The sequence below is a fragment of the Tamandua tetradactyla genome, chromosome 4, assembly GCF_023851605.1.
Source record: "Tamandua tetradactyla isolate mTamTet1 chromosome 4, mTamTet1.pri, whole genome shotgun sequence".
In the NCBI taxonomy this organism is placed as follows: domain Eukaryota; kingdom Metazoa; phylum Chordata; class Mammalia; order Pilosa; family Myrmecophagidae; genus Tamandua; species Tamandua tetradactyla.
In genome coordinates, this window is record NC_135330.1 from 144,973,016 (window position 1) to 144,988,679 (window position 15,664).

The 15,664-nt window shown below is 33.4% G+C and overlaps 1 protein-coding gene across 15 annotated transcripts in view; it reads right to left on the reverse strand.

Moving 5' to 3' along the window:
• The window catches only part of MYCBP2 (MYC binding protein 2), a 371,029-nt gene that overhangs the window by 168,757 nt on the left and 186,608 nt on the right, over positions 1-15,664 (reverse strand). For all 15 annotated transcript variants that reach the window (XM_077158462.1, XM_077158472.1, XM_077158469.1 and 12 more), the window contains 8 exons: positions 13,927-14,148; positions 12,644-12,835; positions 10,151-10,357; positions 8,610-8,741; positions 7,210-7,388; positions 4,527-4,669; positions 2,629-2,729; positions 1,646-1,864 (listed from right to left, as the gene is read on the reverse strand). In XM_077158462.1, the coding sequence (XP_077014577.1) occupies positions 1,646-1,864; positions 2,629-2,729; positions 4,527-4,669; positions 7,210-7,388; positions 8,610-8,741; positions 10,151-10,357; positions 12,644-12,835; positions 13,927-14,148 (1,395 nt within the window). The remainder of the gene's footprint in view (positions 1-1,645; positions 1,865-2,628; positions 2,730-4,526; positions 4,670-7,209; positions 7,389-8,609; positions 8,742-10,150; positions 10,358-12,643; positions 12,836-13,926; positions 14,149-15,664) is intronic.

The window sequence follows — 15,664 nt, forward strand, 5'->3', positions numbered from 1 at the left end:
TGGAGACAGGACTCCCAGGATGAGCCAGGACCTAGCATCATGGGACTGAGAAAGCCTTTCTGACCAAAACAACAGAAGACAGAAATGAGACAAAATATAGCTTAAATGGCTGACAGATCTCAGAGTCAAGAGGTTATCCTGGAAGTTATTCTTATGCATTATATAGATATCCCTTTTGTAGTTTATGGTGTATTGCAGTGGCTAGGGGGAAGTACCTGAAACTACTGAGCTGTATTCCGGTAGTCTTGATTCTTGAAGATGATTGTATAATTATATAGCTTTTATAATGTGACCGCGTGATTGTAAAATCTTTATATCTGGTTCTCCTTTTATCCCAGAGTATGTACAGATGAGGAAAAAAATAAGGATTAAAAATAAATAAATGGGCGGGCCACAGTGGCTCAGCAGGTAAGAATGCTTGCCTGCCAAGCCCGAGGACCCGGGTTCAATTCTGGGTGCCTGCCCATGTAAAAAAAATAAATAAATAATAGGTGGGTATAAGGGGTAAAAAAATTGGGTAGATTGAAATACTTGTGTGGTTAATGAGAGGGAGGGGTAAGGAACATGGTATGTATGAGTTTTTTTTTATCTTTTCTGGAGCAATGCAAATGCTCTAAAAATGATCATGGTGATGAAAACATAACTATGTGTGAGCCACTGATTGTAACTTTGGATTGACTATTGTGTGTGAAAATATCTCAATAAAAATAATTTTTAAAATGAGAGAGAGAGAGAGGGATGGAGAGGACCTATAGATTAAAAGACACTTAACAGACATAACCAATCACAATGTATGGATTTTATTTGGATTCTAAGTCAAAGAAACAACTAAAAATTTGAATAACATTTGATGATATTAAGGAATTATTCATCTTTTCAAATGAATAATATTATGGTTCTTTTTAAAGGATATAATATTAAGGTAATAATTTAGAGATACATAATGAAATACCAATGAATGTAACAACACAGGCGGGGACGAAGAAGTCTGACCAAGAGTTGGTAGTTGTTGAATCTGGAATGATGGATAAATGGGGCACACTGTACTCATCTATCTACTTTGATATGTTCAAATTTTTCTGCTATTAAAAAGTTTATTATTTTATAACACAATTTAAACTTATTATAAATTGATGGAATGGATGACTTCTCAATTAAAAATGAAAGGAATAAAGATTATGAACATTCCATAATAACAACTTTAAATTTATAAATGTTTTGTATATAGCTTTTATTTGTACATTATGAATAGCAATTTTTACTTTAAAACCTATATAGGGTATGTACATTTTCATAGCTCAGGCTGTGGTATAAATATTGGTCAGTCTAAAAAATATGCTTTTAAATTTTAATACTTATATCCACTACTATTACAATATACAGCATGCAGTTTAGCACTATATACCACACTATACAAGAACAAGTCTCATAGAACTTAATACCTTTATATTCTTAAGGGTAAAAATTCTGTCTTATAACCCCTTTAAACATCTAACAGCACCTAACTATATGCTGATTCTCCGTATTTAAATACTGTAAGAGAAGTTATACTTCTGAACATAGGCAAACACTCTTTAAGATGAATCACACAACATAAATCAAACCAAATTTTAAATGTAAAACTTCACTAAGAATTATTGCCTACCTTGTAATGCATAACACATGCAGGTTTATATGGGTGCTCACTCTCTATGACAGCATAGTGATTGGAGGTTGTACAAGCAGAGAGGCCTTGTTCAGGCTGGTTTCCAGTGGTGCTATCTGTTGACTGATTAGGATTGAAGGAAGGTGGTGTATACTTCTGATTCAAAATGGCAACTGAGGGAAGCAACTGTTGTACAAGGCCAAAGACTTCTACAGCCACCTAGTGTATTAAAACAAAACAGAGATTAAATGAGGTAGTGTGAAAGTAATTTTAAACTTATAAATTTCTATAACTATGGATTACCCTTATTATTAATAATTTCCTTCTAGAGTTTCTATTACTAAGTTTTCATTCAAAGAGAAATTTGTTTTTTTATGAATTCAAAAATTTCTTAGTCTCAGGTGATGCAACAGTGGCTCAGGGGCAGAATTCTTGCCTGCCATGCTGGGGACCCGGGTTCAATTCCCAGAACCTGCCCATGCAAAACAATAAATAAATAAAAAATTAAAAAAATTTCTTAGTCTATATTTTTAAACACTTTTGCCTTTTCATGAGCTGCAGTAAATTAGGTATTACTGAATATTTAATTATGCTAAAGAATCAACAGCTATTTCTTCCATGACTTGAATATTTCACTACTTAAAAAAGCTCCTACCTTTTACATTGCTATTGTTATTTAAGATGAAGAAGACTTGGCATCAACCTCATAAGTTAAAAAATCTGTTAACCTGAAATTTCCTTATATACCACATTTTAAAACATATTTCCAATTCCAAAGTTCTTCAACTGAAAAGCCAACAAGTAAGCACTGTGTTCTAGTAAACAATAAGAACAGACAGGGTTAAGTAGTAATTTCAACCATTTTAAATGTCTGTGTCTCTACTTGGTACTCAAATAGTAAAGTATCTTCTAAGGAAAGATAAAGAGACTAAGAAAGCTGGTATTTTAAAAAATATTCTAAGTTATAGAGTTAAACTGCATACCTTCGGAATAGCAGCAGCTACCGGTCCTATGTAGGCTATAATAAGAGGAAGTAGCATGGAAAACAAACTGGAAGAGCTAAGAAGTTCGGGAATGTCATCAGCTAAAAAAAAGTCATTAAAATTATGGTTAAAGGTAATTTCATTGTAATGTATACAAGCTAAATTAAGTTTATAGTCTGTTCTTTTAAGCAAAATTATAGTTGACACTGATTGCTTATAAAAAGGTTCTGGCACTAGTCTTAAGGTTTTATTTACATATTGTCTCAAATGATCCCCACAATAAGGTATTTTTATTATCCCCACCTTTCAAAAGAGAAAAAAAGGCACACAGTGCTTAAATACTTTGCCCCAAATCATACACCTGGAAAACGATATAGCCAGGATTAGAACCTAGGCTAACAGAGTCATGATTTCAAACCACTACTCTTGGTGCCAGGACTTGCTTAGTGTGACATGAAGCAAGTTACTTCATTTGTCTGTGCCTCAGGTTACTCACTTGGAAAACAGAATAACAAACTCCTCTCATTGGACGTTGTCAAGATCAATTGAATTAATACATATAAAATGCTAGAACAATGCCTGTACAGATTAAGTACTCCAGAAATGTCTGCTGTTTAATAACAGCAATAACAGTTATACTGCCTTTTATTTCTCCAAAGAGAGTACTTTGCTGATAGACATGAACACAGTGCTGGAAAGACAGGCTGAGTCTAGACAATGGAAACCTTTATATCATAAGCAAAATGAATCCATAAATAATGGTTCATTTATTTATAATGCATCAAAATAGTCTGGGCACTTATTTTTAAAATATGTTTACATTCATTTAGCTCAGCCAAAACTTCCAGGGATGGGCCAACCATATTTTTATTTTTAGCAAGCTTCTCAGGTGAGTCTAAAATGTTATCAGGTTTAGGAACAAATGCAATATGAAACAGTAAGGATGAGGGGCAATAATAAATGCTTTTTTAAAAGGATAACTCTGGTTTCAGTGGGTAGAATAATTAGATGGTGGGTGGGGGAGAGGTGGCAGTGAAATTAGGATGCTATCATTCATGAAAAAACAGATATTGCTGGAATGATGACATTCTGAATTATGGCAGTGGGAGAAGAGAGACGGAAAAACAAATTGGAGAGCTTCCCTAGAAGAATTCACAAGAACTTAATTTAGGCAAGTGGATTTAGGGGGAGATGTTTAGGGTTATTCAGACCTATGGATGGGTAGTGATGTTTTTTATATTCTTTATTCTAAACTATGACTATATCCTGAAACCTAGAGGGCCCAGCCTCTCCAGAATATCAGATAGTTCCATCTCCCTACCCCATATTATTGACAGCCCCCTCCAACATGAAAAAGTTAGAATTGTCATAGCCCAAATACCCCTAAAGAGTGGGATAGAAAGATCAAAGGTGATAGTGGAGTTATACAGAGAAGATAGGATTTAACAAATGAATATGAATGCTGAATCATTAAATTGATATCTCTTTAATTCTCCAGTATCTGAGAGCAGCTAGAAGTAAAAACCTAAAATTGTGGAATGGTAAGCCATGTCAAACTCTGAAATATATTCTATAATTAACTGTGGTGCTGTGCTTTGAAATTTATTGCTTTTTTGTATATATGCTATTTTTCACAAAAAAGAAAAAAAAAGTCGATTGTGGTGATAACAAAGTATTTAAGCCCTCTAGCCTCCTATATTCTGGAACAGCTAGAAGGAAAAATCTGAGAGGATTGTATGGTAGCCCATGACAAACTCTGAGATCTGTCCTGTAACCACATGTTGAAGAGTACTTTAAAAATTATTGCTTTTTTAATTTCTGTGCTTTGTATATATGTTACACTAAACAATAAAAAATTTTAAAAATATATATGACTATAAAGATAGAAAAAATCTTACCATCAACAGCAAGCGCTCGGTGCAAAAGGTCTTTAGCAGCACGAACAACAGTGCTCACCACAGAGAGAGCTCTACTACAGTTTTTATCTTCTTCATTGGCTTTACTCAGAAGCTGTGACTGTAAATCTCCATCAAATTCACTCCTATAACATTAGTAAACATGATATTATCTTACAATGGTAAGTGGAAAATAATCTAACTCTAGGAACCATATCTAAATCAGAGGTCCTCTTAAAGTTAAAAGGAAAAAGTAAATATATAACTATAATTTCAGGGATTGAAAATGGCTTTGAAGAAAAATAAGACAGCATAAGAGCATAAAGCAAAGGGTATTTTTAAAAAAAGGTCAAGGAAAAGCTTTGAGGAAAGGTAATTAAATTAAAAACCTGAATTATGTTAAAAAAATAATCATACAAAAATTTGAGGAAACAGTATCCAGGGAAAATGGAATAGTTAGAAAAAGTCTAAGACAGGAAAAAAATCGGTGAATTTAAGGAACAGAATGAAGACAAATGTCATTAGAATGAAATGAGAAAGAGATGGAACAGGTAAAAAAGGCTTTGGACCACGTGAGTCTATCGTAATAACTCTGAATAAGACATTAAGTGTGATGAGAACCTATTGGAGGGCTTTGTGCAAAGGAGGAACATGATACAATTTGCGTTTTATAAGATCACTCTGGCTGAGTTGTGGAGAACTCAGGACAATAGCAGAAGTAGGGAGACTAGTTTAGAGACTACTGCAGGTACCCAGGTAGGAGGTGGTAGGAGTCTGGATTAAACTGTTAATTGTGAGAGAGGTAGGAGAAGTCAGGTTTAGGACATATTTATTTAAAATACAGCTGCAAGGACTTGTTAATGAATTAAAAAACTGAATTATGTTAAAAATAGTGAGGTAAAGAGAGAAGTTGAGAATAATTCCATGGTTTTTGGCTGCAACTGTGGATGAAGGAGGGGTACTCCTTTTGAAATGTTATAACTAAGATGTCTGTCAGACAACTATAAATTGCATCCTTAAAGAGGACATGTTCAATGGTTAAGAGTTTTGTCATCTCGAGTCCAATGTAGTGTCTACAAACTCTAGTATGATAGTTCATCAGATGTGTGATTTTGAGCAAGTTCCTTAACTGCTCAGAGTCTTAGTTCACTAATCTAGAAAGCAGGGCTAGAAAAAGTGCGTACCTCCTTTGGTTACTGAGGATTAGCTGAGATATTATCGATAAAGTGCTTAGACCATTGCCTGGCAGAGTAGGTGCTCAGAATACATTGGCTATCATCATCTTTATTATTGCCACCCAAATGATGATGTCAAAGAGGGAGTTGGATATTCAGGCTAGAGCTTAGAAGAGACCAAGATAGAAATATAAATTTGGGAGCTATCAGAATGCATAGTCTTCTAAGCTAAGGTGTAAGAAGTCATGAAAATTATTGTATTTTGCATAATGTAAAGTCTGGATAGCAGATGCTGCTAAGAGGCTCTTTAGCTTTGCAAAATATGCAACTTTCTTTGTACGTGATATAGCTTTTAATATACAATTTGAGAAGGAATAATGGATTGTTTGTTGGAGTGTTTATGTAACAGAAAAAGCTCTTTATAATTGGGGTAAGAAGACAAGAAAACTTTTCATCTTGGCAGCAACACGACACCATGCAGCTCTTTAATGCCTTTTGTTGTATTTCACTTCACATGGAGAAAGGAAGCAGAAAATCTACATGTAGAGAGTTGTTCTGCACCTACATGTAGAGAGTTGTTTTGCACTAACTCCTTAGGCAATGTCCCCAAATAGTTTATGAAGGACATGGAAGAAACAGCAGGCCTCTAAAAGTGATATGCAACTTGCATGATTTAATGCAAAATCAGATTGCGGACAAACATGGTGAATGGTACTCACTACTACTTAAAATTCTGCCTAAGTTGCTAAAAGAAAAATTCAGATTTAGTGAGAAATGTAAATTAAAATTTTTTAACCTAAAGATTGTTTATAATTCTTTATTTTCCAGTGTTTAAAGAAGGAACGGTTTTAGATAAAAATATTATGAGAAACATGTGATTATATATTCTAGAGTCCCAGGGGCTACCTTAGACAGGCATAGGATTCACCGAGACAACTATTTTAATAACCTTTCATCAATTGTAACAGAGGTAACTACGGCTAAAAAAAAAAAAGTATAATTATAAAAATTGCTATCATTAATAGTAACAAATGTTCCACAACATGCAAGTGTTGGTGGTGGGGTAGTGTATGGAAATCCCGTATTTTATGCATGACTGTTTTGTAAATGTATAACTTCTTTAATAATAATAATGATAGTAAAAATACTCCATAAAATGGATAAGATTAAGTCAATACCACTACCTGTGGAGAGTTCATCCAATCATTAATTTCAGGTATTTTATAAAAAGAAATTAATGAATTCCATTTAAATTTGAAATTGAAGACCAGAAATTATAAAGTAATAGCAAATAACACATATGACCAATAGATAAAAATGTCAATGATGTTTATGGAATAACAGCAAAAAACCATTTTATTCATCTTTAAATGAATTAGCACAAGTATGTGAAAGGAAGATACCTGTATAATTTAATTGTAACTACCCATTTAGCATTTTCCACCCTGGTAATAAACTGTATATGCCTTACTACTTTATAATATTTCCTTTATCTTTCTCCACATACCTACCTATAGTACAGTATCTGTGGAATCTGTCCTCTGGTTTGGTTTGTGCCGTTACTACTCAAGCTGCATGTGCTGAATGTAAATGTCACACCATCAGGACACTGAACTGTGGTCATTCCTCCATCTCCATTGGCTGTACGGCTTCCATAGTTCCTTAAGCGCACAGCATATTTAACATTTTCCTTCACAATAAAGATGTAAAACACATTTATACTTATTCATTGTATATTATTTTTGTATTGTGGATAACAAAAAGAACTTTAGCACCAAACTGGGCAAACACTGAATTTTTCTGCCATATTTATAGACAATTGTGATTGAATGAATTTTTAATGTATCAGTAGTGATGAAAGTGAACACAGAATGCTTATTATGCTTATTAATCGACAGAAACTGTTCTAAGTACACATTGTCATTTAACTAGAGTGGTCCTTAAAATGACTTTAAGAGTTAAATGCCATTGCTATCCTATTTCACACATGAAGAAAATGAAGTAAGAGAAGTTAAGTAATTTGCTTAGGTCACAGCTAATAAGAGATGAAACTAGGATTTGAACACATACAGTGTGATTCTAGTCACAGTTCTTAACTACACTGTAAGTATTAGCCATAAAAAAAAGATTTTAAATACATTGAATTATTTCTCCTTGTTGAGTTTAACTTTTAAAATAATTTTTATTTGGGGGAAAATCATGGTGATTCAATTATATTTTTATTTTAAGCAACAGCAGCAACAGAAATAGAATACTCTGTTTTGCTAAATAGTTGTTGTTAAGAATTAAACTGGAAAGTAGTAATAAATTAAGTAGTTAATACTATTAAGACCACCTGTTTTAAAAATGAGTTTTGGCATAATAAGATAAGGAAAGACAGAGCCTAGTGTCTTTTTGGTTTCTGTAAGGTGCTAGACATGGATGAAGGTGCTTTAATTCCATTATTTAATGAAATCCGAACATTATAACATACATATCAACCTTTCCAATCTTAGGGAAACATGTGGAAGAACAGTTATCTAAACATAGGTTTGTCTGACTCTAAAGTCTAACAATACTTCCTATTATATCAGATTTTGAGAGGTACTATGCAAATACATTATACAGTATATCAGGAACACAGGAGGTACTCCATAATCATATGAAGCATAATGTTATAACAACTTTGGACTTCGGTACAGCTTTTTTGGGGGGGATGGTGGGGGTCCATGGTCCGGGAATTGAATCCGGGTCGCCCACATGAAAGGCGGGCATTCTAACTGCCAAACTACCCATGTACCCTCGGTATAGCTATTTTAACAAAGAAAATCATTTCCATGAATTTCTACTATTTCACTTTTCATTATTTCTAAAGTAAACTTCATGCTTTAAGTATTAAATATTTAAAACAGAAACAGTTCTATGAAATTACCTTTAAAGGAACAACTTTGTCAAGTCTGATTTCAGCTATATCACTGGGTGAATCATCTGTTGTATAGGTTCCTTTGACTAATTCTAAAGATGTCCATCTGTGGGAATGAGTTGAATCTCCTGCATGTTCACTCTAATTAAAGCAAAGTAAAATCCACCATATTCTTAATTTTATTGTATTAACAACTTTGATCAATTTCCTTTGTAACTAAAAAGAGGATACTGGAATACCTATGTAATCATATTGGTAATTCTGTCTTTAAAGAACTATATATCTAGTGCTATTTACAAAAATCCCAAACTTTATAATATATTCTACAATGTATTAAATATATGAATTATTAGTCATACATACTAACTTAAAACATTATAAAGTCTTGTTATTTGTTGTTCTCAAGAATATTCTACAAATAAAAATTTAGTTCCCTTTTAAAAGGGCAATCAAATCTCCCTTATTGGTGGGTTTCCAAAATACATGACAAAATTCTAGAGGCTCATAACCTCTTTAAGAAGACAACTCCAATGGGAATCTAACATAAGAGTAGATTCTTCATCTCTTCAGGAAAATCACCACATGCACTTAGCCATACAATTTTGTATATAATTTGTATGGATCTCTTGAAGCCTACAGGTACAGTTCTTATAATTTCAGGAGAAATTATAAATGCTTTATCACTATAAAATAGTTTTCTATCAGTTAATACATTTATAATATGTAATTAAACTGCTTAAAAACATTTCTCAAAAGCAATTTATGCCCTTGTTTGTAAAATTTGCTTTCAGAATTTCCTCATACATACTAAAGAAAAAAATTTTGATACAGTAAGCCATTCACTTTTATCTGATCTTAAGAGGCATTCACATTCCAAATTATATAAATGGGCTTTTCTCACCTAATGTCTTAAACTATTATAACTTCTTTATTAGAAGAGTGTCAAAAATTTACATAACTTAACAAAGTATAAAAGTAATTCAGATTACTTGCTCAAAAGCACCTAGCTACTGAGACTACTAGTTAGTAGGAAATAATGTACACATTATCCTTCTGTACTGTTTTAATAAACCTTTGTGGAAATATTTAAAATAATTTAGAGAATACAGCAAGACACAGCTAAATGAATCAATAAATAATTACTAAGAGTCATCTATTAACACTCTGGCAAAATTGCTTAAACACTGATACAGTTATATCACCAGCCTGAATATTGCTTTTTGTGTCTCTCTCAAAGGGCAATTACAAAACAAACACACACACACACACATACAAAACACTCAAGGTTCAGCTATATAATCAGAGGCTTAGCTATATAATTTCTAGTCTGACTGCAATTCCAATTTTTCCTGAAAGTGCAAATGTAGTCAGGAGCAATCCAAGGTGGCAATCAGATAAAATTCACTCTCTTTCAATTTCTTTAATATTATCCATCCTATGATTGATCTGCTAAAGCCCTCAAAGTTTGGATCCATCACACCATTATAATGGTGAAAAGTTCTGATACACAACCCACACAGCAAGATGAATGCAATAAGAGCGGTACGTACATCATCAACCAATACCTCTAATTCATATTCATGAATTCCACCACCTCCATAGACAGAAAAGCCAACCACAACTATTCCAGGTTTGTCTACTGAAAAGCAGATTGCATCAGGGGATCCATTCCCAGTATTCCAACTTCTTCCCTGACTTGTTTTTGTGAATCGGTTGGCACTGGCTTTTACAGAATGGAGAGAATTAAGTCCATCAACCTGGTAGAAAACAAAAGCAATTATACCCATAGTCTGTACCTGAGCATTAATGATATACCTTAAATAAAACCTCCAAAGGCTTCCAAGAAGTCCAATAAAATAACCTATATTTAACAAGAGGCTTAAAACTTCCTAAAAGTACATTTTCTCAAAAGATAAACGAGCAATAAATCAGACGTTATCATTCTAAATTCACAAATCAATGCTACTTGACATTATTTTCTTCTTTCAGTCATATTAAAAAAAACTTCACATATTCACTTACTTTATAATGTCAGAACTGTAAGCTTCTAAGTTATCACAGTCATAACATAGTAAATTAACACTCTGAAAAGATACACTAACAATTTCATCAACATTCTATATACCAATGGCTGTAAAGCTATGCTACACAGAGCTCCAGGGATTATCTGAGTATAGGTAGGTAAGCAAGTGGTGGTCTCAAGGTCCCCCTCTTCCACCAGACCATCTCTCCTCTTATCTGGGAGTTTCCAAATAAGACTGTATTTGAAGAAAGTGTTCTGGGTCTTAAGATTGAATACCATTAATATACAAAGTGACCTGATAACTTGACATTCAATATTTGAATCCAGATACACACACTCAACCTCGCTAATTATGGAGTTTCACTAGGAAGGATCAAAGAATTTGTACTGGTTTGAAACTTTTTTTTTTTATTTCAGTGTCTGCTTGTGATCTAAGTTAGCTCCAGAAATTTCAGAGATTTATCAGAGGGAACAAACAAAGTTTTTAATATCCAGGCAAACTGCCCTGAAAAAGAACAGAGATTTAAGCCAGGTCTTCTGGGAACTCCAAAGGTGGTACATTAGTCATCCTGCAATTTTGGGTATTCCTTTTCATTAGAAAGGTAAATTCCCTGGGGATAACTAGACAATTAACTTCCAAAGATGACCTATGCAATACAGAGTTTCCTGCATTCTCTAGGGTCTAATACACAAAGGAAGCTTATTACAGGCATTCATAATTCTTTGTTGCATAAATAAACACATTAAAATTTTTCTGTCTAAGGGCTTCAATGGTTTCCAAGGCCAAAGTCAAAGCTAACCAAGAAATCTACAAAGCGTTTCCTAGGGTGAGATAGTAAAATTTTTATCACTATGATTCAGTAATGAGTGTAGACTGCTTATTCAGAACAGGTTTTAAATAAATCTGTAAGTAAGAAGAACAAAGACTATGAGTTATAGCAAGAAATTTGAGAACTGAGGCCCTGAATACACGTCAGTTATTAAAAGTCCATTGGAATGATACAAGGCATTTCATATTAAACACAACTTTTAAAACCAACCTACTGTGTGCTTTTGGGAAAAAATACAGTCAACACATTCAGATAAACTGTGAAGCAAAGTAAGTAGGGTAGTGAAATGGTGCATAATAACGTCACTTTATGTTAAAACATCTCAGAGTGATTTTCACAAACAAAATATTTGATCCATTAAATATTTTATGATATAGGTGAGAGAAAATTATTATTCTGATTTTACATATATAGGCATACCTCCTTTTACTGTGTTTTGCTTTACTATTTTTCACAAATTGAAGGTCTATGGCAACCCTGCATTGAGCAAGTCTACTGGTGCCATTTTTTCAATGGCATGTGCTCACTTCATGTCTCTGTGTCACATTTCAATGAAGTATATGTATTGTTTTTTTAAACATAATGCTACTAATACACTTAACAGACTATAGTATACTGTAAACAAAACTTTTACAAGCCCTGAGAAACCAAAAAAAAAAACCGATGTGACCCATTTTATTGCGATATTCACGTTATTGCAATATTCGTTTTATTGTGGTGGTCTGGAAGCAAACACAATATCTCTGAGGTATGTCTGGACGTTGTCTAGTGTCAATCAAGTAGGCTGAGCTAAGATTTGACCCTTGGTACCTTTTCTACACCACGTGTTCATTATTAGTAGTCCTACTTGTACAACATTATTCATTTACCTAGCAATGTGAACTTTGCTTTTCTTGGGGCATGGCAGAGGAGTTATGCAATGGGGTTTGATAAGAAGAAAAAGTATATTTTGTACTACTGTGATGAACTGAGTAAACTGGTAAGGGAGAGGTAATATCTAAGAGCAGACAAGAGGGATGTGGAAGGGGAAAAAGTCCAGTTCGTTTTTCTGGAAGAAAATACAGTAGAACTGCTGACCCATTACTATTCTGAACTCAGTTCCTACAAAGAAGTAACTAAATGAAAAAGAAACAATGTAGAAATTTTAAACATGTTCTTATTACCCAATCTCAAAATATAAAACTGATTACCTCAGATCCCAGTGCTGAGGCTGTCAGTTCACTGACAATACTGGCAAGTAATCCACAGGTATTAGAGACTAGGTGGGAGGAGAAGAGTTCATTTTCTCTCCTTAGGCTGTTTCTGACAGGTAACACGACAATGACCAGCATTTTCTCCAGAACTTCACGGAAGCTTGTTATTCCTGAAATATTCTCTTCACTCTATGATACATGAAAACACAAAGTTCCACAATATGTCTTAATTTTGCTGCACATGAATACCTAGTTATAAAATCTTGTCTTTATAGAGTATATCCTTAAAAATCACATTTAAGTCTATTTCTATAAATTTATCCAATTATATATGGAATCACTATATTTAACTTTTACTTTAAATTTCTTTTTTTGAATTATTAGTCTCTGTATATCACAAAAGTGCCATATATTTATAAGGTGTTTGTGTTTTTATTAACTTAGAGTAGTTTTCATGTATTTTCTTACTTTGCTTTTCAGTAACAATCTATATAACAGAAAAATATTCTTCCCATTTAAAAAGCTTTTTCTATAAGGCAAGATTTCAATCTGAGATAAATACTCTTGGTATATGTAGAGGCAATGTGACTAAGAAATCATTTGTGCAAATCTATTGTTCTAGCAAAATCCTATTTTATATGCAATGTAATAAAAATATGGAATTCTTCTTTAACTATGCCAATGAAGTTGTATTCTACCATGTTAGATTTCCTGGTAAAGATCAGAAAATTCCAACCCCCACCAATGTAAATATTTCAAGATAAGAAGTTATAGAGTACTACTAAAGATCAAAGGAAAAATACTTCTTTTTCAAGATGGCTTTAGGTATTTGGGGCCTCTTATCCTTCCATACAAATTTGATGACTGGCTTTCCCAATTCTCACCGTGCTAATTTTAACATACTAAAATGATCTACAGAAAATGTTTTAAAAATTCTTTATTTCCCTAGAATTTTAGCATGGCAATTAAATTCTATGAGACGATAAAACATTGTTTTTAATATCTGCAACTTACAAATTGTTCAGTGAAAAACACAACCACAGGTAGTCACTGTAATTCTTTGAAATTTTCTATACGTCCGGAATTTTTCAAAATGAAATTTGGAGGAAAAAGGTTGGCAGTTTTATAGGTAAACATGAATTTTTCCCCTTAATTTAAGCTCTTCTTGTGAAATAGATAATCAGCATTTACCAGCACAGAAGAAAAAGCACCAGGCTAAATATGCTTCCATTGATGATTTCATCGCCTCAGAAAAAAAAAAATTATTTCAGAACACCTACCTGACTGAGTTTTTCCATATGTGCCACCAAAAGAGGAAAACGGTGAACTAGTGTTGAATCATTCTCTGTGCTTACTTGTTTAACAATTGATCGTAGTAGCACTTCTCCATCATATGCAATAGGGAAGATAGAAGTCAGCTTAACAGAAGTGTGACACAGAGCTGACATCACAGCTGCAAGGAGTCGGCTACTTGACGTCTTGAAATTTGCTTCTTGAATATCCTTTTAAAAACAAAAAATATATACCATCTCTAAGAAATATTGCATCAATATACCAAGTCTGGATAATTAAAGATACGCTTTTAAATCATATGCAAAATTTTCAATCTCAGTCATTGTGGTAGTTAGATTCAGTTGTCAACTTGGTCAGGTGAAGGTACTAATTCTGTTGCTATAGACACGAGTCAACGGTACGTGAACCTCATCTGCTGCTGATTACATCAGCAGTTGGCTAGGAGGTGTGCCTGCTGCAATGAATGATGTTTGACTTAAGTGGCTGGTGCTTAAATCAGAGAGCGCAATGTAGCACAGCCCAGGCAGCTCAGCACATCTCATTTCAGTACTAGCAGCTCAGCCCAAGACTTTGGAGATGCAGAAAGAAATCAGCCCAGGGAAAGTGTTGGAACCCAGAGGCCTGGAGAGAAGGCCAGCAGAGATCACCCTGTGCCTTACCACATAAGAAAGAACCTCAGTTGAAAGTTAGCTGCCTTTCCTCTGAAGAACTAATGAAATAAATCCCTTTTTATTAAAAGCCAATCCGTCTCTGGTGTGTTGCATTCTGGCAGCTAGAAAACTAGAACAGTCATTTTTCCTGTCTTATCTACTATACAGAACATAAAATTCTAGAATATTATTATTGTGATACTTATTACAGTATAAGTAATATCAATTAACCTAAGTATTAATACTTACACCATTCTAGCAATAATACTTTGAAACATAACTGTTATTGCAGTTATTAATCAATGAAGATGGAAAATTATTCAGTTTGGTTAAGAAAAATCATCCTCCTGCTGTTCAATAAATGACTTTATATATTTATATATACCTAGAATCAGTTTCTTTCTACTAATATTCTTAAAGAAAGACATTAAAAGGTTCCAAATAAGACTGGAGTTCGTTTCCCAGTTCCTGCTCATGCTGAAAAATAAAAAGGGGGCTCTCCAAATACATCAAAGGTATTTCTGGTAATAAACACCGAAACTATTTTCCTCAGACAAATAAATAATTAAAATTGTAATTATGTGCTACTATAATTATAATGATTAAAATTATAATTCTGTTCTACTATAAATTTCACTAAGGACACAAAAGTATGTCGTCACATCATACAGCTTATCCAGAAAAATGAGTAACATATCTTTAAAATTTTATACAAAAGTATTCCAAAACTTATCAATACAAGACATCCTAATTCAAAAAAATCATGTACACATTGTTTAGTTCATCAAACATTTGTATTACAAAGTCAGGATAAAAGTAAAGCAATGTTGCATATGTTAAACCACTGTTAATGTTCAATCTGAAAGGAAGAGAACAACCATATCATATTGGGCAGGTTTTGAGAGAGAGAAAGTAATTAAATAGTATACCAGCCCAGGTAATAATGTTGTCCCAGGAAATTGAATGGTAGAATACACTACTCTGCTTCAGGGATCCAAAGATACCTGCTCCATTGTCATCACTTGAAGTATAACAAGAATACCTTTCAATTAGTCTGGGTTGCCCTGGTGATGAC